This window comes from Ictidomys tridecemlineatus, chromosome 1 (assembly GCF_052094955.1).
Source record: "Ictidomys tridecemlineatus isolate mIctTri1 chromosome 1, mIctTri1.hap1, whole genome shotgun sequence".
Classification (NCBI taxonomy): domain Eukaryota; kingdom Metazoa; phylum Chordata; class Mammalia; order Rodentia; family Sciuridae; genus Ictidomys; species Ictidomys tridecemlineatus.
In genome coordinates this window covers 187,937,615-187,965,290 of record NC_135477.1, presented here as the reverse complement: position 1 = coordinate 187,965,290, position 27,676 = coordinate 187,937,615, and the positions used below count along the sequence as shown (strand labels likewise).

General features: G+C 44.8%; 1 protein-coding gene and 1 long non-coding RNA gene across 12 annotated transcripts in view; one reads left to right on the top strand and one right to left on the bottom strand.

Annotated features, from left to right (window-relative positions):
• The window catches only part of LOC110597157 (uncharacterized), a 134,005-nt gene that overhangs the window by 95,607 nt on the left and 10,722 nt on the right, over nt 1-27,676 (top strand). For 4 of the 11 annotated variants that reach the window (XR_013440486.1, XR_013440482.1, XR_013440470.1 and 1 more), the window contains 2 exons: nt 11,053-11,144; nt 14,982-19,406. This is a non-coding gene — a long non-coding RNA (uncharacterized LOC110597157). Of the gene's footprint in view, nt 1-6,986; nt 7,169-11,022; nt 11,145-14,981; nt 19,407-27,676 lie in introns of those variants that run through there. The other 7 variants (XR_013440492.1, XR_013440478.1, XR_013440471.1 and 4 more) reach the window with 4 other exon arrangements.
• Nucleotides 12,747-13,889, bottom strand: LOC101974064 (olfactory receptor 2T6). Its single transcript, XM_013365754.3, has one exon. The coding sequence runs from the start codon at nt 13,887-13,889 to the stop codon at nt 12,933-12,935; it is 957 nt and encodes a 318-aa protein (XP_013221208.2). The 3' UTR covers nt 12,747-12,932.

Below are 27,676 nucleotides of genomic sequence, written 5' to 3'. Positions count from 1 at the left end.
AAAAAAGTAATTTCTCCCATTTCTGTTAAGCTTTTATGTTTCACGTTAAACATTTTGCTGCTGCTTTTATCTTTACATGCAAAATAACAGATATACTGGGTCATGATCATATGATGAGCCCATGCTTTGACCTCCTTGCATAAACAATTTATATGTATGTAATTTAATATTTTACTTTATATAATGATTTAAATACAGTTCAGTGTATCTTTATTTTTCTGTTTCATTTTGTCTTTCTCAAAATGAAGATCTCTGGTTAAGCATATATGCATTTAAAACACACCTTTCAGCAAGTCTAGAAATTAAACTGTTTTAAATAAGTTATACGTCAACCAAGTATCTCTTATTGCACCATCAGCTGAAGCAGAGCCCTCTGGTCTACCACCAAGTACACACACACACACACACACACACACACACACACACACACACACACACCTGCACATATTTTATACTTATAAGGCCACAAACTGTATTTTAGAATACATCCTCTATGCAGTGTGTAAAGCGATCACCAAATAAGAGCAATGCAGACGATGTTCCATTACATGATAATGCACAGAGTCAGAGTCTTTGCACCTGCCAGGAAGGGAGCTGGTGGTGGGGAGCCATGAGCTCTTAGCATCCCAGGGAGCGCGGCTGCCCTGCTTTCTAGCCACTGCAGCTCAGCACCCTGGTGCCACAGTCTGGCTGCAGCAAAATAACTGGGGGGTGGGGGGGCGGTCACGAGCAACTTGTGTAGATTGATTCAGCAGGAGTGGGAGCCATTTATTGTAGGACTGGAGGGGTATATATACATTCCACACAGCTTATCTTAATTAACATAAACTAGATACAGCAGTCAACCAATAAGGAAATCTCCACACTTAATGGCTCACTGGAGTTACTTCACAAACCACTCCCTCTGGCAAAATGCCAGGCGTCATCTTGACTTATTTACAGACCCTAACACCCTGGGGTGGACACAGGCACTGCTGCACACCCACACACCTCCCCTTGCAGTTGGGAGGGCCATTAGAAAACTCCACACTGTCACTACTTAGGGCTGAGCATCAGCTGCAGAGGCCTGGGGAGCCATGTGCAGCCCAGGGACAGTGACAGGGAAGGTGTGAGGGTCACAGCAGGGGAAGGTACAGCAGAGGTCCCAATCCCCAAAAGCCACCTGTGGGCTGGCGTCCTGCTTGAGAGCGTGCACAGGCAGCTCTGGGCCGTCCTGTGGAGGAGGGTGCTGAGGTGAGTCCATGTGGACCCTGTGCTACAGGCTTGAGCAGGAGAGGCCACGCTCTGCACCTGCCCTGTGGTCCACATGGGCTGGGCTGTGTGGTTTGAAGGTCAGGATTTCTACATGGGAAGGACACAAGAGGAGACACAGCAAGCACATGACACCAACGAAGCCCACATCCACATCCACAGTCAATGACACCCTCCTTACAGGAGACCAGCAGGTAGAAAAGGACGCTATTGAGCTGGCAGGGATGGGTGAGCCCACCATCAGGATGGCACACGGTTGTCCAACAGGGACACAGGAAAGTCACTGACTCCCATGGGCTCTTTCTATGTGTCCTCCTCACCCAATTATGGTGAGCAGTGCCTGTGGCCACAGCTCTGACACCATGAGGGTCTGGTGGTCACCAACAGGGAGCCGCCTGGATAGGCCAAGGTGCTCAGCAGAGGTGAGTAGGTTCTTATCCTACTCAGGAGGCTGTCACAAAATGCTACTACCAGGTGGCTCATGAACAGGAGATTTACTGCTCACAGTTCGGGAGCAGGAATATCTATGGTTGGTGACTAAAGAGGTCCCTCCTCCTATGTCCTCATAGAACAAAAGGGGCAGGAGCACCTGTAGCTCCTCTCTGAGGGCAGTGACTCACTTATGATGGCCCTGCCCTCATGTCCCCTCCACCCACGGGCCCCACCTCCTACAGTCACACTGTGATTTTAAAACAGGACCTTGAAGGGACCATAAATATCCTGTCTCTGGCCAGGAGCTGTAGTATGGGTACTGGGGACAGCTGGCCTCAGTTCCAGTTTGAGCTCAGCTGTGACACCAGGGCCTATGGTCCTTCCCACTCTGCCCTCTTGAAAATGTCCCCCAGAAAAATAGAGCAATGGTATTCCTAGAGGAGCTTCTCTTAGGGCTCATTCCACGAAACAGATGTACACAATTCAAGGGCTGGGCCTTATACACACAATGATGTCCACCCGTGATGGCTGTCTGTCCTAAACAGGCTGAATAACTCAGCCAGGAGGGGTACGCAGAGACCTCTAGTGGCCTTTGCCGGGGCTGAGGGCTCTCTTCAGGTTCATAACTCCTGTGTGCACAGCTGCATTCAGCATCTGAGGTGAGCACAGCTCAGAAGCTCCAGCTCTGGCACACTCTCCAGGACCTGGGGGCCACACCAGCTCCAGAGCTCACTGTGCATGTGGCTGAGTTCGCTACAACCTCACCACACTTAGGGGATTCTTCAGGTAACCTGACCACGGTGGCATCAGTGCACCAGGAGTAAACAGCAGGACACAACCCTGAGGTTGCTGAGCAAGACCTGAAGTCCAGCAGAGGAGAGGGCTCCTTATCACCCAGCACTGAGCTCTCTGGAACAGCATCCCTCCCACATCCAGAGTTGGGAAGCCATTAGAGATCCAGGTCTATGAGACACCTGCACTGGGGGTCAGCACCAGACCCCACCCAAAGATTTTGTGCTCCATTTTCAACAGGAGTTAACCAGGCAACCCCAGTGCTGAGGCATGTCAGAGGCAGATTCAGGAGACAGCTGATCTGGTGGGAAAGACACCTTGACAGCAGAGCAAGATGGCTGGGAGTCAAGCACTCAAAGCCCATAGACATCACAGCTCTTTTATTGCACCATTAGCTGCTGAAGGTGAAATCTTTCTGATTTCACAGCCCCTTGCTCTGTCTCCAGCTGAGCAGTTATACTTCAGTGACTCTCAGGAACGCCCTTCCCTTGGGTCCTGTCTCACTGTTGGAATCTACCTGGAGTTTCTTCATGGTCACTACTGGAATCATATCTTCTATTGACAGAGGACCTTTAGAGACACAGTGGGAAGTTGTTAGATGCAGGGAGGACACACTGTCCACACCTCGCCCTGCTCCTCCCCTGGCTTCTCAGAACTCACCTGGGCTCTGTGTGGTCAGAGATTCAGCAGTCAAGGCTCACACCTGCAAAACCTCACAACTCAAGGTGACACTCCCACATGCCTAGGATCATTGCAGCCCTCAGAGCCAGTCCTGTGAGCTGCAGCTGCAATGGACACACTGTGTTAATGACTCCAAGGAAGGGACCCAGGCCAGGCACAGACCTCTGCCCATCAGACAGTTCTGAGAGGGTGGGAGTTTCCTCTGCATGGGAACAGCACTGTTGGGACCCTGGACTGAGTTTAGTGTGGGGAAGGACTGGGATGGTTACTTTGTTTCATGGTGATTAATGGAAATTCAGCAGCGCATCTGGCTCATGTCCATCACTCAGGGGAGGGCTCCTCTGGAGATGACACTTAAGGAAGATGGAACCTTTCATGCTCTACTTTTCCTTGGTGATTATTAATGGCCTAGTGACCTTCACATAGCATCTATTTCCTATGCACATGCATAATCTCCCAGCACCTTGAGAGGCCAGGAGTAGAGTCTACCAATTTTGCCGTTAAAGGAGATCTGAGCTTATAGCACGTGCTGCTAAGGAGACACCACACAGATCCACCAGTGGAAATGGCAGGCAAACCCACATGCCTGAGGACTAATGGTCTGTTCAAAGGGGCCCAAGGTTCCTCACCCACAAGGTGAGTTTTGTCCCCACATCTCGAGCCCTCCCCAGCTACAGCGAGCAGGAGGGAGGCTCCCAGGCCAGAGCCAGCAGGAAAGCCCACCTTTCTCCTCACCTAGGGTTTCCCTCAGTGAGGATGGTTCCAGATCCTTCTTGTTTACAGTTGATCCTGAGACCAAGGCAGTTACAGGAAACACTGAGAGTCAGGGGAGTCTGGGCACAGTGGGCCTAGGCCTGTGTTCTCCTGTCCAGTGAAAGGCACCAAGGCAGGTGCAGCACCCCCAAAGAAAGACAGGGATGTCACCCTTTCTCATGTGTCTTGGTGGAAAATTACAAGCCTCTTGACCAGGAGGAAGATAGGGGCTGAGGACACGTCCCTCCCACACAGCTGACAGGCTGGTGCTGCCATTGGCATGCCCCCTTGGCCCTGTGTCACATGATGAGAGAGGCAGTCCACCCCACCAAGGAAACCTCCATGTCATCTGTCATGTGTGACATCAGATTTCCATACGAGTTCATTTGAAAATAAGTAAACCAGCAATTTCCCATCTTACCTTGGTATTAGAGGGGCCTCTTCCTGAAGCAGGGCCCCAGGAGGCCAGGAGGACACAGAGTACCTGTCAGCAAGCACATTGGTGGGGCTGCTCATGAATTCCTCAGGGAGTTGGCTCCATGTGGACACAGGACCAGAGTGGACAGAGGAATTTGCTTCACCAGCCTGGACCAAGCTGCTGCTGGGCCACTCTCCTGGGCAGAAGAAACCTGGAGAGGGAGGAGAGGACAGGAATGGGGCTCAGGTCCTAGCTGTGCAGCTGAAGGACACTCTGGTCAGCCTGAAATGTTAAGTCCACAGATGGCGCTGGCCTGTGAACTGTGCTTTCCTGGACGCTCATGGCTCCCATTCCTCCTGGTGGCCCATACAAAGTTCCTAGTCCAGGTGGAATTTCTGCTGAGACTGAGAGTTTAAATTCAGATGCCAGTGTTCACTGGTGCCCCATAGAGCCTCCTGAGTCAGAGTGGGGCTTCAGGGAGGTCGTGGAGAGGGCCCTTAGCACACCTGCAGATGGGGTGGGTGGGGACCGTGTTCCTGTAGATGAGCTGGTGCAGAGCCAGAAGAGCAGAGGGCCTAAGCATCTAGGTGCTGGTGCAGAGGGCCTGGGCTCAGACCAGCTTTCAGCCATGGACCTGGGTAAATCATGCAATCCTGTGTCCTGGGTCCTCTGCACTGTCATTTGAGCACTGAAATGAGGCTCTTTATTGGTATCATGAGGCTGAATGTAACCAGATGCAGGTAAAGCTTTAGTATAAGATGGCTGGCTCAGCATAAATGTGCACAGCCTTTCAATTTTAAATACTTGGGAGGAAAAGCCACACACTGGCTAGTGGCTACCTCCAGGAGGGAGTGGGTGGTTAAAGGCAGGAGAGGGGGAAGAGCTCTTCTCCTCCACTGTTGGGTATGGTTATCTGCGGCTTCTGGGGAGCTTTTGCATCATGGTTTGTGATCCCCAAGTCGACCCTGTGACATGGTCTGAGTAGAGATATTCCACAGCTGAGGATATTTGCATTTACAATAAGGGACATGCCAGAGATAGCAGACCTGGGACACTAATGCAGCTGCTTCCCTGGGGACAAAGACCACCAAATCTTGAGACCCTAGTCACACCCTGGACCACTGAACCACTGGCTCCACCCAAGCTCTTCCTCAAACATAATGTCCAGGCATTTCTGCATGGAGAACAGCTGACACCTCAGAAGAGGTGGCTGAACACAAGGGCTCAGGTCCTTGACCAGCTCTGTCTCTATTATGGTTCAGTCCCTGACCCCAAATGAGATGCACTTTACATCAAAGAAGCTCCTCTGGAGGACAAGATGAGATTCAGCTGTGAGGCCACACTTCAGCAAGTTCCCAGTGCCAGCTACCTTGTGGTGGACCTTCCTGGTGTTGAGGACAGCATTCTGCAGACCAGCATCCACCTGGCTCTCCAACTGAATCAGAACACAGGACATTCCAAACCAACTGTCACTGCAGAGTCACTCCCTTCAACTGACCAAGGCTGGGCAAGCAGTTCCTGGTGACTCCTCTATAAGTGTCACTGGGCTGGTGTTTCTGTGGCTACTGAAGTAGGTCTGAGGTCCTCACTGTGTCACTTAACCTGGATTGAGAGCTCTCTGTGCAGCCTGGACCAAGTCCTGCTATTGATGGACACGGGCTGTGGCTGCTCTGAGTGTGTCCTGTTCACTTCTTCCTCACCATGGGTGTGCCTGCACACTCTCATTCCTCCTGAGACCCCTCAGTGGCAGGAGACACAGCCCAGTCTTCTCCAGGAGGGACACCTCAGCAGTGTGATACCTCAGCCAAGGCATGTCCTTGAGGAGCAGCCAGGTCCTCCGTTCCTCTTCACAGAATGTCTCTCCTCCCATGTGGTGGGACTGTCTCTGATCCACACTCTTCCACTACCGAGTGTGAGTGGTCAAGAGGGTTGAGGATAAGACATTTAATTCTAGGCCAAAGCACTGCATAAATTTTCATAAAAACAAGAGATACTTGGTTTTTCTGTTATTTGCTCAAAACATTTTAATTTCTTGATTTATTGAAAGATATACTATAATATCTACATAAATCTAGATAGAAATTTTCATCCAGAATGACAAAGCAGAAAACTGGACACATGGAATTATGTAACATTAATATTAAAATAAATAATAATGTTTATGATATACTATTAACTCATGCGTACATTCCTGGAATGATGGCAGTAAATGATGTTAATGAAGCTTGGGCATGGCACCTGCAATCCCAGGGACTTGGGAGACTAAAGAAGGAAGAGTGCAAATTTGAATTCAACCTGGTAATTTACCAAGACCATGTCTCAAAACAAAAGTTTAAAACAAGTGACAGAATGCTTGCCTAGCATGCCTGGGGCCCTGGGTTTAACTCCAGCACCACTAAAAAAAAAAAAAAAAAAAAAAAAAAAAAGAAAATGCCTAAAATAAATGGTGTAATTATTGCCCAATTCTGTGAATATGTTAGGATCCATGAAATTGTACCTGATGCTTATAAATTTCATGATAATGGGAAATATATCTTAATAGCACTTTTCCAGAATGAATGACTCAGTGTTTTCAATTTTGATTGAGAATAGCTTTGTCTAGCCATATACTAAGGGTGTCCACTAGATTTGTTGAAAATACCGCCACTGTTGTTTCCAGGTCCCACTCCTCCTCGAGGCTTGATAGATCTTTTTCTCAAGACTGGAAAGCACTGAGCTGATCCTGGGAAGACAGGCTCGAAGTCATTCTATCCATGGGGAGGCTGTGAGGAAGGCAGAGTTGGGAGCCCGCTCCTGCCAGGTCAGCTGGAAGCTCTGGGCCCTGCAGCCAGCAGCTTCCAGGTAAGAGATCTTCCCACAGAGCATTGGGGAAAGACTCTGGCCCCGTGCTAGCAACGTGCTACCTGGGCCATTTCCCAAGCCTTTAAATTCTTGATGCTTTAATTTTAATGTCATAAAATAATGAAGAAAAAAATTTTTTTGTTTGTCATCTCCTTAAGAAAAAAAAAATAAACAAAACAACATTTAAAACAATCAAAAGCAATAAAACAAACTCGATATAATTATCCTTTGTGTAATAAATACCCTCAGTGGCCCAGGTCAGAGTTTCGGCAAAACAGCTCTAGAGGAGGAGGAACTGCCAGGAGCAGGTGGCAGTGGGGCCCCCTGCTGCCCTCTGCAGCTGCTCAGAGGACCCCTTGGCTTCTCACCCAGGCCTGCACCCCCAGGACCTGGCCTTTGCAATATGTAAGGGAAGATCCTAGAGATGTCCATGGGGTTCCTCAGGATCATCTTAAAGAAATACAAGCAAGTATAAGATGTGGGAAACAGCTGTTTTTCAACAGACCCTGGCAGTGCCTCATCCACATAGCCCTGAGAATGGTGAAGAGTGGTCACAGACTCTGCTAAGAGCTGGAGGGACCCCTCAGACACTGAGGGGAAGGTGGTCCTAAGAAGTGATGCACAATTCCCTAAGCCAAGCAAGAGAGGATGGAGACAAACTGCAGAGACCTTCAGAAGGCACAGGTGTAAATATGCTCAATACTAACAAATCACTGCAGATAGGAGACTACAGACCACCAACTCCATGTGAGCAGGCTGAGCTGTACAGACTGCCTTGTGCAGAGACAGACACAGGCTAGAAGCCCCCTGTAAAGGTTTCAAAGATGGCACATGTGTTTCTCATGCATAGTGTGGTACACTTTCTTCCAGTCTTCATTTTCTGTGCCATGTGTAGGTCCCCTTTAGTTGGTGGCTATGCTGGCCACACTGACCAGTCCACAGAGGCACAGAGAGACGCGTGTTGAGTGTGACAGCCTTCACTAAGGTGTGCAAGAGCGTCTCAGTGAGATGCTAAGAGAGGCTAATTCCACATGGCACCTTGTGTTCTTATAGGTAACGCTCCACGGGGCTTCTAGGTGGCAGGATTTGAGAATTTTAAGGATCAGGTGACAATATTAACAAGTCCACTAAAATATCTCATCTGCTTTATACTCTGGATCAGCCACTACAAGCATGAGCCCATAGCTGCAGATGTGGATCACTATCTCCTACACAGTCCTGGGAACTCCTGGAATCTGCAACCTGAGCAGAAACATTGGAGGTGTTATGGTTTAGATACAAGGTGTCCCCCAGAAGCTCATGTGTGAGATAGTGAAAGAAGGCTCAGAAGTCAAATGAGAGCTGTGACCTAGTCAGTGGATTAACCCGCTGTTAGGGATTAGCTGGGTTGTGACTGGGCAGGAAGGGTTTGTCTGGCAGAGGTGGGTTGCTGGGGGTGTGCACTTGAGCTTTTCATTTTGTCCATGGTGAGGGGAGCTCTCTCTGCCTCCTGGTGCCTTGTCCTGACTGCTTTCCACCACCACATTCTGTTACCATGATATTCTGCCACACTTTGGATGCAGAGCCATGCAGCCAGTCACCTAGGAACTGAGACCTCTGAAGCAATTTAATTCCTCTGAAATTGTTCTTGCTGGCTCTTTTGGTCACAGCAATGAAAAAGTAGACTATCAGAGGAGGTCTGTGAGGAGGCTTGCGATGGAGAAGAGGAGGGTGGGCTCAGTGTGTGGTTTCTGATCTGCATAGCGGGGTCACCTGGACTACTGAGTCCTCACAATGGCCGCTAGAACACCCACTGAGGAAAGATGAGTCTCCTCCCCTTAGAAGGCCTGTTCTGCGGCAGCACCCTTCTCTTGAAAGATGGCTTTCTTCTGGAGCGAGGGAAAATGCAGAACTTGGGGAAACACTCCAGGGGAAGTTTGAAGGTTAAGTGACTTTAGTCTATGAAATAAACAGAAAAAAAGAACACACAAACTTTATTACATGCCCAAAGTCTGGAATATGAGGCCAAAGGGGCCAGGTGGGGACCTTGCATGCAAAGGCATGGGGTGGCTCATGGGGAAGGGCTGTGGAGGTCAAGAAGGTCTCGGGACAGCAGCTGTGGTCTGTCAAGCACACAGGTTCTCCCAGGAACAGCTGCTGCTATGGTGTGGATGTGAAGTGGCCCCAAATAGTTCCTGTGCTGCTGCAGGAGCGTTCAGAGGTGAAACACCTACTGAACCCCCACTGAATGGAGGTTTGGATGGACCAAGGGGTGGAAGTGGAGGCAGGAGGGGCAGGGCTGGAGGAGGCGGGTCATGGGGAAATGCCCTGGACGGGGGCATTATCCCTGGGCCCCTTTCCTCTTCTCCTGTTTCTACTTCCTGACTCAGCTATGAGCTGGGCAGCTTCTGTCCATCATATATCTTCACCAAGATGTCCTGTCTCACCTCAGGCTCAGAGCAATGGATATGGCCCCCCAAGGACTGACCCTCTAATGCTGTGAGCCTCTTCTAGGTTGTTGTCAGGAATGTTGGTCACAGGGATGCAAAGCTGATTAAAACAGCCCCCGTGGTCACCCCTCTCTGGCAGACAGCAGACTCCGACCTCTTTTTCCAGAGGAAAGACCCATCCTTTCTAGAGAGGAGGGGTGGACCTATCAGATGAGCAATGCCTGTGGTTATCTGTCACTTCCTAAAACAGGTAGAAGTGAAGTTCCTCTGGCAAAGAGACAGCACTTCAGAACCATTCCCGTGTCTTCAGAGGCCTTCCGTTTTTGTGAAAAGTCAACTTGAAATACGTCAAATGTTACATTTGGGATGGGGCATTTGGCTCTCCCACAGTAGACCACACCTTTCCCTCCATTTGCAGAGAGCTTCTAATGACTTCTGGATGAAACGCAGGATCAGGGACTTACAAGGTTTTTGTTTAACTTTAGCTTTAGGTTACAAAAACTGGGCCAGATGTACAGAGTGCCTGTCTGCTCCCTTCCCTACTGTCAATGTCTTGCTTTAACCAAGGTCCACACTTCTCCATGGACTAAAGTCCACAGTGCACATGAGGATTTGCTCCTTCTGTTGTGTGACTTCCTGCATTTTGACAAAGGCATGGCCCAGTGACAACATCACATCCCAGCCATGAACCTCCTGTGTGCTCTGTCTGCTTGTGGATGTAGAGAGGGGGCTGGCATGAAGTGATAACCGGGTCAACTGCTTTTTTGGGGGGTTTGGTTGTATATTTTGGGGGGACTGTAGCTAGTATTTATGGAAAGGAAAGGTAATTAGAAAATGGAAAAAAAGCCCTGCAGTTTCTAGTCTTGGGCATGGGTTTGAATTTTCTGGGCAATCCATCTTCTGATTTCTGAACATTGTCTATTTCTTTTGCTAATTTTGTGGTTAAAGTTATTTTTTTCTTCTATTTGTTTTTGTACCAGGGATTAAACCCAGGTGTGCTTTACCACTGAGTCATATCCTCCAGCCCTTTTGAAAACATTTTATTTAGAGACAGAGTTTTGCTAAGTTGCTGAGGGCCTAAGTTGCTGAGGCTGGCTTTGAACTTGTGATCCTCCTGCCTCCGCCTCCCAAGCTGCTGGGGTTATAGGCGTGTACCATTGCACCCAGCTGAAGTTATTTTCAATCCTTAGAGTTATGATATTCAGTTTGCTCCTCCTCAGCCCTTCTTTACCTTACTATAATTAACAGAACAGCATATGTACATGTTGGAGACGGGGAGGAAAAGACAGATGGCAGAAATTTAAAATGATGAATATTATGAGCATGCAGTAGTATCTTTGTTAAGAAGAGCTAAAACACTAGATTTTGACGAGTACTCATGAAGGGTTTTTACGTTTATCATTTTGTTCTTTACCATCTTACAAGGTAAAATGTGTCTTCACCCAAATTTTACAGAAGAGACAGTGAGCCTCAGAGACATCACATGATGGGCAGAAGTTGGCAGGACCTTTGAGGGTGTTCCTGAGATTGCCGCCCAGTTCCCACAGGTCAGTCCCTCCTTCCCTCCTTATTTATTGTTTCTTGTGCCTCAGCCTCTTCTGGGTTGGAGGGTCCCTTGCTGTCATCTGGAACCTGGCCCTTCCCCAGCTGGTCTAGCCAAACGGAGGGAAATGGGATTCTCCAGACAGAGAGCCTCCACAAGGCTGTCCTGGACAAGAGCAGGCCTGCTGTCCCAGGGAGCTGAGGTCAGCCCACCATGGAGTTCCCAGGCATTTGTTCATTTGGCCGAAGGCTCTGCCCAGCACCAGCAGGTTTTCAGTACGATGGGAGGTATGGCTGTGTTTGATTCACCTGCCATAACCCTGTGAGCACTGGCACATGGGTGAGAGTCTCAGGGTGAGAATCCTGGCTCCAGGGTTCCCAACCTACCAGGTCTGCCACCCATTTCAAGGTGCCAATCAAAGAGATGAGCAGTGATTCAGGGGAGGAGCCTGCTGGAAAGGCAAGGGGGTCCGTCCCCTCCCCTGTCTTCAGCAGAGGGGACTGATGAGAGCCTCACAGGGAAGGAACAGAGTGGGCTCACAGAGGCGTTCACAGGTAACCTGTGTGGATTAGCAGTGGTCGGGTAGATGTTGTGTCAGGGTGTTTGGGTTGGGTCTTTCCTGTGATGAGAAAGTTGCTGTTGTCTGGAGAACAAGAAATGGGATTCACTGGGACTTGTCCTGGAATCCATGACTGCAGGAGAGCCTGCTCAGAGCAGAGGAGACAGGCACAGAGTGGGGGGCGGGAGTGGGGTTTTTTGTCCTGCTTTGTTACCATGAGCAGGCCCAAGCAAAGGGTCCGTGATTATAGCAAGAGCAGCCTCTAAGTTCTGTGCTGCAAGAGCACAAATCCTGCAAGCACCACGCAGGGGTGGTCCAAGGGCCTGCTGTGTTTGCATGGTTTCCATGACTGGATGTATAATCCAGGCCAAACACTTCCCCAGATGTCAAGCTTCCTAAAAGAAAATGGTATTAAATCATTGACCACAATCAGGTATCCAATGAGAAACCTAATGATGTAGAGAAGAAAAACATGCTGGCCATGATTTCTCTGGAAGGCCCGAGAGGATGGAAACATCCCTCCCACCACTAATATCTACAAAGAGGTTCGACGTGACCAACAATCCTAACTAATCGCAGAGGGCGCTGGATCATGATTATGGAGATTGCTAGATTAATAGACACTTCTTTCCCAACTCCCTCTCACTTCCAAAGCAATGATTATTTGCCCCATAACAAATACAATGGATTAGAACCTTTCACAGTTGAAAGCTTAGGCTTTGAATTTCTGAAAAACTCATGATTCATTTTTTTCCCCAGAACCAAATTTAGACAAAGGAGGAATGTTTTCAGTTGCCATTCAAAGAAAGGATACTTAGATCCTCACAACCCCTATGAGTCTGCACGGGCTTTCCTTGGAGGGTTTACAGTGCATCAGTCACTTTCAGATGGTGATGTCCCTAAATTCTCCACGTATTCTGCCAATGGACAGTTTAAACAATGTTGTGATGAAGCCATCAAATATGTGCAGGGTGTATAATATCAACCTGACATCTGGGGACTTTCTCTGCATGAGCTGCAATCAAAGAAGAACTGGAATCGGTGGAACAAAGAAAGAGCAGGCCAGTGTTCCCGGGACCCTGGTGTCACCGCCCTGGTGTGCGTGTCCCCATGATGACAGGCCTCTGATGGAAGGGATGCTGAGGCCCACTCTGTAGAACTGGCCTTGGCAGCTGCGGCCAGCGTGACCCACACTGTTCACGGTGCCCCGGGACCACAAGCAGGTCTCTGCGGTCAGAGTCCACCCTTCACCACAGCGCAGGCCCCTCGACGGCGGGCCCTCACCCTCCTCAAGGCCCCCATCACATCCCTGTTCCTCAGACTGTAGATAAGAGGGTTTAGCAGGGGCGTGAGGATGGTGTAGAAGGCAGAGAAGATCTTGTCTTTGAGTGGGGTGTGGTAGGCCTGGGGAAGCATATACGTGTACAAGGCGGCCCCGTAGAACAAGGTCACCACCATCATGTGTGACGAGCAGGTGGCGAAGGCCTTCCTCTTCCCCTCGGCTGACCTCATCTGCTGCACGGTGAGGAGGATCTGGGCGTAGGAGGCGACCACCACTGAGAAGGGGACCAGCAGCATCATGACACAGCAGACGTACATCACCGTCTCATAGGCAGCCTTGTCACCGCACGCCAGCCTCAGCATGGTGGGTGCCTCACAGAAGAAGTGGTTGATCTTGTGGGAGGCACAGAATGGGAGACGCATGGTGATGGGAGTGAGGAGGAAGCTGTCCAGAGCACCACCGGACCAGGAGCTGCCCAGGATGAGCCAACAGACGCGGCGGCTCATGAGCACCGGGTAGCGCAGTGGGCTGCAGATGGCCACATAGCGGTCGTAGGCCATGAGGCCCAGCAGGAAGAACTCGGCCCCCACAAAGCCCATGTAGAGGAAGTACTGGGCAGTGCAGGCCGCGAAGGAGATGGTTCTCTGGCCCCGCAGGTAGTCCACCAGGGTCTTGGGCACAGTGGTGGAGATGTACAGCATGTCGATGAGCGACAGGTGGCTGAGCAGGAAGTACATGGGCGTGTGCAATTGGGGGTCCACATGGATCAGGAAGATCATGACCCCGTTGGCCGTCATGGCCACGAAGAAGATGATGGAGATGATGGCGAAGAGGAGGCCTGAGACCCTAGTGTTAGGGAAGAGCCCCACCAGTGTGAAGTCGCTGGAGAAGCTCCTGTTTCCATCCATGGGGTTGTTTGACCTGGGCACAGAGACAGAGAGGTGCGTGGAGCTGAGGAAGGTCACAGAGGTGAGGGGGGTCGTGCAGTCGTGCCTGCATAACAAGCACCAGCAAGTTAGAATTCTCTGTATAACTGGACATTAGGCACTTTTTGGCGAGCTGGATTTTCAGTTACCTTTTGTTGAAGAGTAACTAGAAAGTTTGTTTCCCATGGAATGCAGACAGGGGACACCTGGCAACTGCTGCTCAAGGTGAGAGAGTTATGGCAGAATACCAGGGTTCCAGAGAGGGCTCTTCTCTCGGAGAGGGCTCCCATTACTTAAGATGTGCATATAACTGCTGGACAATTGATTCAATTAAACAGTCAAATAATTTAGTCAGGTCTCTGGCCAATTTGGGAATTTTCATTACCATTTTAAAAGTGATCTGCCTCATTTACAAACAACCATTAAGTTGAAGACACAGTTAGAAGCTGTGGTGAGCATCAGAGAAGAGGCTGATGCTCGTCCATCGGATTGTGGGCCGTGGCCATCAGCTCCTTTCCTACTCACATGTCAATTTCACATTCATTCCCACTGCAAACCTGCATCAAAGGAACACTGCTAGTGACAGCCTAGTGAGTGGTGGAGAGGGTTCCACACACCTCACATCCCTGTTATGGGAGAAACAGAGCAGGCAGGAGCCAGGGGACAGGCTTCCCACAGAGCCAGCAAGGACTGTGGGGACAGCTGTCCTCGGACAGTGAGGGATGGCATAGAACAGCCCCAAAGGGCACAGGGCAGGTGAGTGGCAAAGGTGACAGCCCAGGTAATGGAGCCAGGTCAGCAGGGACAGAACAGGCAGTGCAGGACACAAGATCACTAAGGGATAGTGAGGTACTGGGGCAGCTCTTCAAGGCAGCTGGGCAGGGAAAGGAGGTCAGAGTTGTTTGTGAAAATATTGTGAGTAGAATTAAGTGTCACTTCAAAAGTCACGACTATCTGCTTAACCTTTACCATATGTTCGTTCATTCTGCTCTTTAAAAAAACTGTTCCTTTTGTGCATTTGAGCCCCTTTTTGGTTTGTTTTAAATCAATGTTACATCTTTGTGGTTCTTACAGGTTTGCAAGAGGAAGACACATCTGGGTCAGACGGGGGCAGGCCAGGCTGTACCTTCTGTCCCGGGACCTTTCGTCCCATCCGCTTTCCCTCTCATAAGACTCCTGGCCTATCAGTTGCAAGACCTAGACATGGTGACTGGTGAATGTGTCTGGAGGGCCTCGAAGACCAGAGGACACAGGACAACCTCCCAGAGCCTCAGAAACCGAAGGGACATCCAGGCTGTGGGTGGCACATCCACATCTTGAATATATAATGAAAACAAGAAAATCCCTTAAACGATCCCTCAGACTGGACAAAGATGACTGGGAGGGGACCCCAGAGGCCACAGGTAACAAAAAGACCTCAGCACCGCAAATGGCAAACAGGTGTTCAGAAGGCACGCAGTGATCTTTGTGCTCCAGGAAACGCCCATGAAACCACCTGGCAGCAGGGTCCCACCTGTCAGAATGGCATTGACCCCAGACGAGCACTGCTGAGAACGAGGAGAAAGGGCCCTCTGGATGCGGGCATGGGAAAGACATTAGGACAGCTGGGATGGGCAGTGGGGTGGAGGCACCTCAGAAAAATTGAAACCAGAGCTGTCGTGTGCCCAGCAATGCCAATGCGTGGTACACACCCAAGAAACAATGGCCAGCATGCTGAGGAGAGGCCACACTGTCCCCCACAGGACAGGAAGGCAATCTGGCCTCCAGGAGTGAAGGGACAGGCCAGGAACTGTGGATGTGGACAGAAGGAATATCATTTATTCCTAAAAACCAAGAGGCCCTGCCAAATGTGGCAATCTGGATGAACTAGTGGGAGGTTATGCTAAGCCACTCACGTCAGCTGATGGGTGGTCAGCAGATGCCATGTCACAGCCACATGCCAAGTGTGTGTTCTGGAGAGCTGCCGGAGGTGACCGACTGGCCACCTGTGCAGTGCATGTCACGGCAGAGGGAAGAGAGGATTTTGGTTGCTTTCCACAGAGAGAAAGGAAGTATGCTTGGTGAGATGATGTGGGAATCCCCCTGGTTTTATTGCTACACAGCACACATGTACCAAACCTTTTCACTGTGCCCGGTACATATCGAAGTGTCTGTAACATATGATCAAAAAGGAAGACAGAGCCAGGTGTGGTGGCTTACGCCTGTAATCCCAGTGGCTCAGGAGGCTGAGGCAGGAATATCATGAGTTCAAAGCCAGCCTCAGCAATGGCAAGGCACTAAGCAACTCAGTGGGACCCTGTCTCTAAGTAAAATACAAAATAGGGCAGGGGATGTGGCTCAGTGTTCGAGTGCCCCTGAGTTCAATCCCCAGTACCAAAAGAATAAAAAGGGAAGACAGTCTGAGAGACACTGGGGTGGGGGAGCAGTCAGATATGTCTCTATGTTTGTGTAGGAGCACTAGTCTTAATTAAAATTAAGTAAGAAGAGGGAAGAAAGTAAGTAATATTATTATTACTAGTGAACATTAAACTTACTTAAAATGCATATGTTAAAATACAAACATGATTGGGAAAACTGCATAGAATTCAAAGTATTCTTAACAGCTGAGTGTGTGTAAGCACACATGTGTGCCCAGCCTGGTTTGCAGAAGCAGCACGGCAACCCCAAGAGCCAAATGTGTGACACAGAGCAGGGTGAGCTGAGGTTCCCTGAAAGCCCCTCCCCCACTCCTCCCCCACTTATCACCATCTGGTTGCTAGGTGGGGGTCGCTCCAGAGCCCCTGTCCCCAACATCCCCTCTGCACAGACACAGGAGAAGGGAACCCAATCAATTTCTACGTGTTCACCAAGAGTCCACACTGTTCTCTCAGTGAAGTAGTCAGAAATGGTAGGTTTTTACTTACAACTCCAACAAAAAGCCACATGGATGAAAACAATTCTGAAGGGCACTAACCCAATCAGTGTTATTAAAAGAAGACCAGGATGCGTGTGTGTGTGTGTGTGTGTGTGCGCGCGCGCGCACGTGAGTTCTAAGATCCTGGAGAGTATGAAAGCAGCACAGACTGTCAGAGTTCAGGAGATTTAAGAAGGCGCTCAATGAGATTAGACAGAAAACAGCTGTGGTAATCCCAGCTACAACCTGACACAGGGTGAACAACCCTTTTCCAATCATAGTAGGCTCATTCTTCAAAGACAGCAAAAGTAAAAAGGTTCAAAATGGAAAGGAAAGAAGATGCAGAACTAAGAACAACGGAAACACGCAGAGTTTCTAATCTAAGGTCATGTTATATATGGATCAAGGAAGAGTTCTGGAATTGGAGTTTTAAATAAAAATTTAAAAAGTTTTAAAAATAAAAAATATGCTCAATACATTAAGTTGGTTCCCATCACATATTTTTTTTTCACAAAAAAGATTACTCTTAAAATAGCAGGTTCACACCCCTCAGAGAGGCTGAACACTACATAGGACAAAGGAGATTGAAACTGCAGTAATGCAACAACCTCATGTGGGAAAGTTCTGAGATGTGTGGAGCTGTTGCAGAAATACTAGATGAGGCAAGCAAGCTCTAACCCAGTCTTTCAGAAAAGCATCCACACACAGATCCCAAGAACAAGGGAAGGTCTGACCACAGGTATGAGAAGAACAGCAGGGTACTGACAGCATGAAATGCTATTTCAACTTCACATTAATATAGTCAGAAATTCAATGAACATGACTTAAAGTATATATTATGTATATGTGTGCATGTGTACACAGCATGTGTGTGTTCTAGAGATAATGCACACACATTCATATATATGTGTGCCAAGAGTATAATAAATAACTCCTCCAGATTTGGAAAAACTGAACTTTTTGTAGTAGAATTGAACACAGTGGTGCTCTGTCACTGAGATATATCCTCACCCCTTTTTGTTATTTATTTTTGGTGTCAGGGATTGAACTCAGGGGCACTCAACTACTGAGCCACATTCCCAGCCCATTTTTGTATTTTATTTAGAGACAGGGTCTCACTGGGTTGCTTAGTGCCTTGCTGTTGCTGAGGCTGGTTTTGAACTTACAATCCTCCTGCCTCAGCCTCTTGCCTTCTTATTTTTGAGATAGGGTTTCACTATATTTCCAAGGCTGGTCTCAAACCTGTTATTCTCCTTCCTCAGCCTTCTGAGCAGCTGGGATTATAGTTCTGCATCCCCCTGCCTGAGATAAAAATTTGGAACCTTTTCATAGAGATATTCTCCCTTAAAGAATATCTCTATGAAAAGGTAAGAAGCATCCGCTAAGATCTTCTAAGAGAAAACTTCAAAATTGTTGCAGTATGTAGAAAGATATGGAAGTAATTCCCATTTATTTTATAATCCGGTAGAGTTTCCAAAAGATAATACCTTCCATGAATATGAACCAATTGCTCAGTCTATGGCTGTTTTTTGAGTGAACAGCAGAGATTAATCCCAGAAGGGCACAAATCTGCCAGGCTGTTCAGATAATCCCTTCTTCTTCTGTGTGGAGCCTCTGTGAGCAACATGAAGTCCTGAATGCGTTTGCCTGAAGCTGAGGACCTGGTTGCTCAGGGCTTGGCAACACTTGCCTCCTGCCAGGGAGCCTGGGCACAGTTCTTCCTCCATCTGGTGACTGTGGTCTTGCACCTCAGCTCACACTGGTCCTGCAGGAACCCGCTATGGTGTCAAAAGTGCCTCAGGTGCACCACATCAACAAGCACTCATTTATACCCTCAACCAAGTAGCAACAGGGCATTTCTATATAACAGTAGCAAAAAATGATGAAGTAGCTTATAACTGACTAAACTAGGGGGAAATTACAAAGTAACAAAACGCAATCTTAATGAAAGTACCCACAGGAATTTTCCTAGAAAATTTTTCCTAGAAAAAGCAAAATGACTCTAAATTTGACCTGAAAGGTCCAGCATGTATTAATTGTGCAAGAGGACTTAAAAAAACTGCCTACAACCCTGTGGGTCCTGGGGAGATCCAGAGGACACATAACAGAGAAAGAGTCTGAAAACCAGCGAGAAAAGAGTATCTAGATGTGAACACCCACCACCCCTACACCAACACACGTAGGTCCTGCACGTAGGTTAGAAGAGGAGTCAAGCAGAGGGAACACTTACTTCAAAATTCCTATGGGAAGACACCAATGATGCCACTTAGAGGTTAAGAATGAGACTTGTAAACGCATAATCATCAGAACAAGTGTTTCAAACACTTCAGCACAAGAACCAAATGCATTTCAGCAAACTGTGCAATATTCAAATCTCTCTAACAAAGATGTGTTATTGTGCAAACAGAAAAAAAAAACTGTTTAAAGAATCACAGTATCATTTAAGATCTTCAGTATGAGGAAATGGTCAATACTTCCAGTGTGAGTGTGAATTCAGCTTCCCTGGAAATAGTTATCAAACATATTTGCAAAGTATCTCTGCATTAGCCACTATTGTGAGTTTATCATCAGGAAGCAATTAGTGTGAAGACGTGAACATATGAAAAGACACCAGATAGATCATTGCTACTGGTAGCAAAAATAAACCAGAAACAGTAGAAGATGGACATTACCAACTTCACTAAATCCAACCTTCCTAGCACCCACCAATGATAAGGATCAAGCTTAATTGATTCCTCATGTGAACGTGTGCACAATCTATTTTGGGGTAAGAAACCTCTTTACAGACTCATATATGCCTAGAAAAATTACAGTGACCTACACTTTGTCCAACAAGATTTGAATCAAGATAGGAAAGGATGAGCTCAAGGGCAGAAAGTGGCTTTCTTACCCGGAGGACGGAGGACAGAGAGGGAAACTGCAGAGGTGGGCCAGGCACAGGTGACACAAGGGGTCTGTCTAGAGAGAGGGATACCTTGAAAGGCAAAACCAGTTACAGACAACGTCACAGCAGGCAAGGTCTCAGAAGCCAAAGCCATGGGGCTTCTGTTTTCTATCTCCATCTCAGCCTGTTTCTTTCCTTGAAAACTTGAAGGAGATGTGGGTTGACAGGCAGACATCTCAAGCAGGGTGCTAATTGGAGTGTTTGAAGAGGGTCACTGACCTGGAGCATGAGCTTCCCCTTCTGCACACGGGCTCCCAGCTCCAGGGAGCCTGGGGAGGAGGGTTTAAGTAGCCAGAGGAGGGCGTCACAGCCTGGTGGAGATGGTGCCTCCTGGGATCCTCGGAGCATCCATTAACTGGTTCCAGTTGGTTCTGAAGATCTGACTCAAACACGTTTAAATGGCAAACAAGGAAGGCACTCTGCACTCTGAAAGGAGCGACCGCCCCTCTTCTTTGCAGTTCACTTTTCTTTTAATTAGCAGCCTGAGAACAGCTGTTTAGTGTGGTTCACCTTACGCCTCTCTTCCCCTGGAGGCTAAATTACTGATACGGAAACCGCCCAGGGAAGGGAGAACAAGTGTTTCCTGTGACTGTTTCATAGTTTGTGCCAGCAGCGACCAGGAACCCCAATCCCTGTGTCTTTCTTTTCCACCAAGCAGCTTCCCAGTACCCATCATTCATCATCTAAATAATGAAATGAACACTTTTGCAATCACCAATCTAGTAAAGGCTCCTCCAAGTCATTTATTTTTCCATATAAAGCTTAGGACTGTTTTTTTTCCCTACTTCTGTAAAGAACGTTGTTGGTATTTGAATGGACACTGCATTGCATTTGTGGATTGTTTTTGGTAATATATCTCTTTTGATGATATTGATTGTAACCAGCCACCAACATAAGTCTTATCCTCTTAAGGTTTTATAATTTTCATTGTGGTGGTCTTTCACCCCCTTAGATACATTCCCAAGTATTTTATTATTTTCAAAGCTATTATGAATGGTGTTGCTTTCTTGATCAGTCAGTGGAATCATTGTTAGAGTGGAAGAAAGTTATTGATTTTTGTATGTTGCTTGTATACTGCTATTTTGCTAAACTTGTTTATCAGAACTATAACTTCTAGAGGAGTTTTTTGGTTCCTTTAGATATAGACTCATGTCATCAGCAAACAGATACTTGGACTTCTTTTCCTGATTTGTACTCCTTTAATTTTTCCTCTTGCCCAATTGCTCTGCCTAGAGTTTCAAGGACTATATTGAATAGCAGTGGTGAGAGTGGATATCCTGGTCCTGGTCCTGATTTTAGAGGAAATACTTTTTGTTTTCTCCACTCGGTATGATGTTGGCTTTGGGTTTATTATGTATAGGTTTTATAATGTTGTAGTAAATCCCTTCCATCCCTAGTTTCTTCAGTGTTTTTAACATGAATGGATGCTGAATTTTGTCAGGGTCTTTTTCTGGATCTACTCAAGTGATCACTGTTATGGGGCAGACCACCCAGAAAATGTATCAAGTCCATTTTGTTTGAATTGGAGAATCTTTATTTAACAGGCAATTGACTGCTCCCTGCAGGACCCATAACTGTCTCTGCAAGGAACATCACCAAGCCTGAGCATTTCAAGGTATTTAAAGGCAAAAACTGTGAAAAATGCATCCAGGTTGGCATAGCAGCAAGCAACCAAGCAGGGGTACAAAAGCTGAATTGAGCTGTTAGCAAAACAATGCAGTGGGTACATTGGTATTTTCCTCGGGATTTTTATAATCATAAGCAGAAAGGAAGTGGCTCAAAAAAATGACCCTAGTTGGGTACAAGTTAAAGAATGCTTACTAATGTCTAGACAATCAATACAATGTCCAAGAAAAATGAGAATCAAAGAGAGAACAATTTTATAATTGTCTAAGAATGACCATCTTGTATTGCCAAACATGCTATGCTAGACAACTGTGATGGGTCAGAGGCAGGGTGTTCCCATGGGAGAAGCATTTCTTATATGACATGGAGTCTCAGAGTAAAGTGGAGTCTAGTCATTGTCCATATAGCCTGGCCCATAACAATCACATCATTTTTGACCTTGATTCTGTTTATGTGATGGACTACATTCATTGATTTACAAATATTGAATCAGCCTTGCATCACTGGGATGAATCCAACTTAACCTTGGTGTACAATCTTTTTAATTTGACTTGGAATATGGTTTGCTAATGTTTTAACATTTTTTCATCTATATTTTTTAGTGATATTGGTCTGTGGTTTTCTTTCCTTGATGAGTCTTTTTTCTAGTTTTGGTATATGAGTGATACTGGCTTCATAGACTAAATTTGTGAGTGTTTCCCCTTCTCTACTTCATGGACTAGTTTAAGAAGGATTGATATTAGTTCTACTTGGTAGGACATACCAGGGTGTCCATCTACTCTTGAGTTCTTCTTTCTTGAGATTTTATTATTGCTTCAATCTCGTTGTTTGATATTAGCTTGTTTAGATTTTCTATATCCTCTTGGTTCACGTTGTATAGGGTCATATGTGTCTAAAAATTTTGTCAATATCAAGTAAATTTTTCCATTTTATGGGAATATAAGTTTTCCAAATAGTCCCTAATGATCCTTTGGATTTCACAAATGTCTGTGGTATTATCTCCTTTCTCATTTCTAATTTTGTTGATTTGGCTCTTCTATCCTTTTTACTTTTTTGTTAGCTTGACAAAGGATTCATCAATCTTGTTGGTTTTCAAAATACCAAGTCTTGGTCGAATTAATTTTTGTATTGTCTTTTTATTCTGTAATTATTGATTTCAGCTGTAATCTTATTATTTCCTATTTTCTACTGGTTTTGCAATTTGTTCCAGTCTTTCTAAGAGCTTTAGATGTTGCATTGGATGGTTTATTTGTGATCTTTTATTTTATTTTACTTTATTTTAATATGAGCACTTAATGATATAAACTTAATTTTTGGTACTGCCTTCAGAGTATCCCACAAGTTTGGGTATATTTATATTATATTACTGTTATCATTGATTCTAGGAATAGTTTTCTTGATTTTGATTTCTAATTTTATATATATACATACATGTATATTAAATAATATATATAATTATATATTTATATATATAAATATCAAATTATATATAATTACTTATATACATATATTAATTATATAATTATATAATATATATCAAATTATATATATTACATATATACACATATTAAATTACATAAAATCATATATATATTTATGTACATATACATAATTATATATTTATATATACATATATATCAAATTATATATACATAGATAAATAAATATATCAAATTATATATACATATATATTAAACTCAGCTATCTATAGATGTCTGTTAACATGTGCTTGATTTGTAGTATCATTCAGATCAGAAGTGATTTTATCAATTTTATTCTGGATGACCTGTTTCTTACTGTAATGGGTATGTTGATATCACCAGGTATTATTTCACTGGGTTCTGTTTGGTACCTAAAGTCAAGAATGATTTTTTTTATGTAATTAAATGCAGTGACATTGCAGGCATAGATATTTTCTATTATTAGGTCTTGTTGGGTTGATCTGTCTCTCTTTTTAAAAATTTTATTTATTTATTTTTGGTGGTGCTGAGGATTGAACCCAGGACCCTGTGCATGTGAGGCAAGCACTCTACCAACTGAACTATTTCCCAGTGCTGGATTGATCTCTTTAATGGTAGTTGCCATCTTTGTCTCTTATGATTGTTTTTTTTCCTGAAATCTGCTTTGTCAAATATGAGAATAGCTACTCCTGTTTTATGAACTCCATTTGCAAGTCATAACATTTCCATCTGTTTTTGTTCAGTCTGTGGATATCTTTTTAAAGGTTATAATTAGTGCATTTTAGTTATACTTAATATTGGGGTTCATTTTGCCATAATCATAGATGCATAGAATATAATTTGCTCTACTTAGGTCCCTAGTACTTCCTATTTCTCTCCTCTTACCCCTTTCCACTGCCCATTCCTCCACCGGTCCTTCTTTTAATATGCAGTTTTTCACTAATTGGTGATACACATAGATATATATGTGTATTTGTGTGTGAGTTCACTGTGACACATTCATGTGTGTGCGTATCACTGATAGCTCCATTTGGTGAATCTCATTCCACTAATCTTCCCTTCTCCCACTTCTCTTCACTCTCCTTCAATCCAATTCCTATCTCTACTGTCCTCCCTTTTGTTTTTTATGGGATTCTTCTGCCCTCTTTTCCTTATTTTGGTCTAGCTTCTGTGTGTGAGAGAAAACATTTGACCCATGACTTTCTGGGTCTGGCCTATTTCCTTTAGCATGATACTCTCCAGTACTATCCTTCTACCAGCAAATGCTGCAATTTTATGCTTCTTTATGCTTGAATAAAACTCCATTGTATATATACACCCCATTTTGTATCCATTCATCTGTTGATAAGCACCTGGGTTGGTTCTGTAACTTGGCTATTGTGAATTGCACTTCTATAACCCATAATATGCCTGTAACAATATAGTATGCTGATTTTAGTTCTTTAGCATGAACATCAAGGCATGCTGGGTCATATGATGATTCTATTTCTAGTCTTTTCAGAACTCTCCAAACTACTCTCAAAAATTTTGTAGTAATTTACAACCCCAACAATAATACATGGGTATGCCAATTTCCCACATCATTTATTAATTGTATCCTTTGTTTGTTTGTTTGTTTCAGGGATTAAACTCAGGGGCACTCACCACTGAGCAACATGTCAAACCCTATTTTGTATTTTATTTAGAAACATGGTCTCACTCACTTGCTTAACACCTGGCTTTTTGCTGAGGTTGTCTTTGAACTTGTGATCATTCTGTCTCAGCCTCCTAGGCTGCTGGGATTACAGGTGTGTGCCACTGTGCCTGGCTTAATTATATTCTTTAAAAATTTTTTATTTGTTTTAATTAGTAATACATGCAGTAGAATGCATTTATATACTTTGATATATCATACATAAATGGGATATAATTTCTCATTTTTCTGAGTGTACATGTTGCAGAATCACATTGGTCCTGCAGTCACATATATACATACAGTAATAATGTCTGTTTCATTCTACTATCTTTCTTATCCACAGAGCCCCTCCCCTGTCCTCCCTTCACTTCCTTCTATTTAATCTAACATAATGCTATTCTTCCCTAGTGATCCTCACCTAATTGTGAATTAGCATCCGAATATTAGAGAAAACATTTGGCCTTCTGTTTTGTGGGATTGGCTTATTTTGCTTAGCATGATATACTCCAACTCCAACCATTTGCTGGCAAATGCCATAATTTTATTATTCTTTAAAGCTAATTAATATTCCATTGAGTATATATACTACATTTTCTTCATCCATTCATCTATTGAGGTACACCTAGGTTGGTTCCATAGTTTAGCTATTGTGAATTGAGCTGCTATAAACATTGATGTAGCTGTGCCACTGTAGTATGCTGATTTTAAGTCCTTGGGTATAAACCAAGAGTAGGATAACTGGGTCAAATGCTGGTTCCACTCCATTAGTTGTCTGAGGAGTTGTCTGAGGAATCTCCATACTGCTTTCCAGAGTGGTTGCACCAATTTGCAGTCCCACCAGCAATGTATGAGGGCACCTTTTTCACCACATCCTCACCAACATTTATTGTTGCCTGTATTCTTGATGATTGCCATTATGACAGGTGTGAGATGAAATCTCAGAGTAGTTTTGATTTGCATTTCTCTAATTGCTAGAGATTATTAGCAATATATGAATACTTTTTCATATATTTGTTGATCAATTGTATTTCTCCTGTGAAGTGTTGTTCAGTTTCTTAGCCTATTTATTGATTGGATTATTGTTTTTTGGGTGTTAAGTTTATTGGGTTCTTTATATATATATCCTAGAGATTAATGCTTTATTGGAGGTGAATGTGGTAAAGATTTTCTCACAATCTGTAGGCTCTCTCCTTACTTTATTGTTTCCTTTGCTGAGAAGAAGCTTTTTAATCTGAATACACCTCATTTATTGATTCTTGATTTTACTTCTTTCACTTTAGGAGTCTTGTTAAGGAAGTCAGATCCTAGGTCAACATGGTGAAGATTTGGGCCTATTTTTCTTCTGCTAGGCGCAGAGTCTCTGTTCTAGTGCCTAAGTAAGTCTTTAATCCACTTTGAGTTGATTTTTGTGCAGGGTGAGAGACAGAGGTTTAATTTCATTTTGCTACATATGGATTTCCAGTTTTGCCAGCATCATTTGTTGAATAGACTATCTTTTCTCCAGTGAATGTTGTTGGCACCTTTGTCTAGTATGACATAACATATTTATGTGGGTTTGTCTCTGAGTCTTCTATTCTGTACCATTAGTCTACAATCTATTTTGGTGCCAAAATAATGCCATTTTTATTACTATAGCTCTGTAGTATAGTTTAAGGTTTGGTGTTGTGATGTCTTCTTCACTTTTCTTGCTAAGGATTGCTTTAGCTATTCTGGGTCTCTTATTTTTTCAAATAAATTTCATGATTGCTTTTCCTATTTCTATGAAGAATGTCATTGGGATTTTAATAGGAATTGAATTAAATCCATATAATGCTTTTGGTAGTATGGCTATTTTGACATTATTAATTCTGCCTATCCAGGAGCATGGGAGATCTTTTCATCTTCTGAGCTTTTTTTCCAATTTTTTTCTTTAGTGTTCTGTAGTTTTCATTGTAGAGGACTTTCACCTCTTTTGTTAGATTGATTCACATGTATTTTACTTTATGTTTTTGAGGCTATTGTGATTGGAGTAGTTTTCTTAAATTCTCTTTCAGTGGATTCATTGCTGATGTATAGGAATGCATTTGATTTATGGATGTTGATTTTATATCCTGCTACTTTGCTGAATTCATTTATTAATTCTAGAAGTTTTCTCGTGGAATTGTTTGGATCTTCTAAATATAGGATCATGTCATCAGCAGATAATGATAGTTTGAGTTCTTCTTTACCTATTTGTATCCTTTTTTATTGTCTAATTGCTCTGGCTAGAGTTTCAAGGATGATGTTGAATAGAAGAGGTGAAAGAGTACATTCTTGTCTTGTTCTAGTTTTTAGTGGGAATGCTTTCAATTTTCTTCCATTTAGAATGATGCTGGTCTTGGGATATGTTTCTGTTAATCCCTAGTTTTTCTAGTGTTTTTCACATGACGGTGTGCTGTGTTTTGTCAAATGCTTTTTCTGCATCTATTGAGATGATCATGATTCTTGTTTTTATGTCTATTAATATGATGTATTACATTTATTGATTTCCATATGTTGAACCAACCCTGCATCCCTGGGATGAATCCCCCTTGATCATGGTGCACTATCTTTTTAATACATTTTTGTATGCAATTTACCAGAATTTGAGAATTTTTGAATCTATATTCATCAGGGATATTTGTCTGAAGTTCTTTTTCCTGGATGTGTCTTTGTCTGGTTTGGTATCAAGATGATATTAGCCTCATAGAATGAGTTTGGAAGGGTTCCTTCCTTTTCTATTTCATAGAATAATTTGAGAAGTATTGGTGTTAATTCATCTTTGAAAGTCTTGAAGAACTTGGCTGAGAATCCACCTGATCCAGGACTTTTCTTGTTCTTGGATGGAGTTGTAGAATATCATGGTAAGTGAAGTAAGCCAATCCCCCAAAACCAAAGGCCGAATGTTCTAAGTGGATGCTGATCCATAATTGATCACATGCAACCAGGAGCCAGCTTGCTGAGGGGTTCAGAAAACAGAACATGTCTCTGGGGACACTGTTACAGGGTCTGGGTGGAGGATGGCCATAGACTACAGCCTCTGGTGGAGGGAATGCCTGTCCCAAACGTGCTGCCAGTCTGTGCCACAGTCTGGCTGGGCAAAATAACTGAGAGGTGACAAGCAACTTGAAGGTTGAAGCGGGAACTGCTTTATTGTGGGGGAAACTCAGTGGG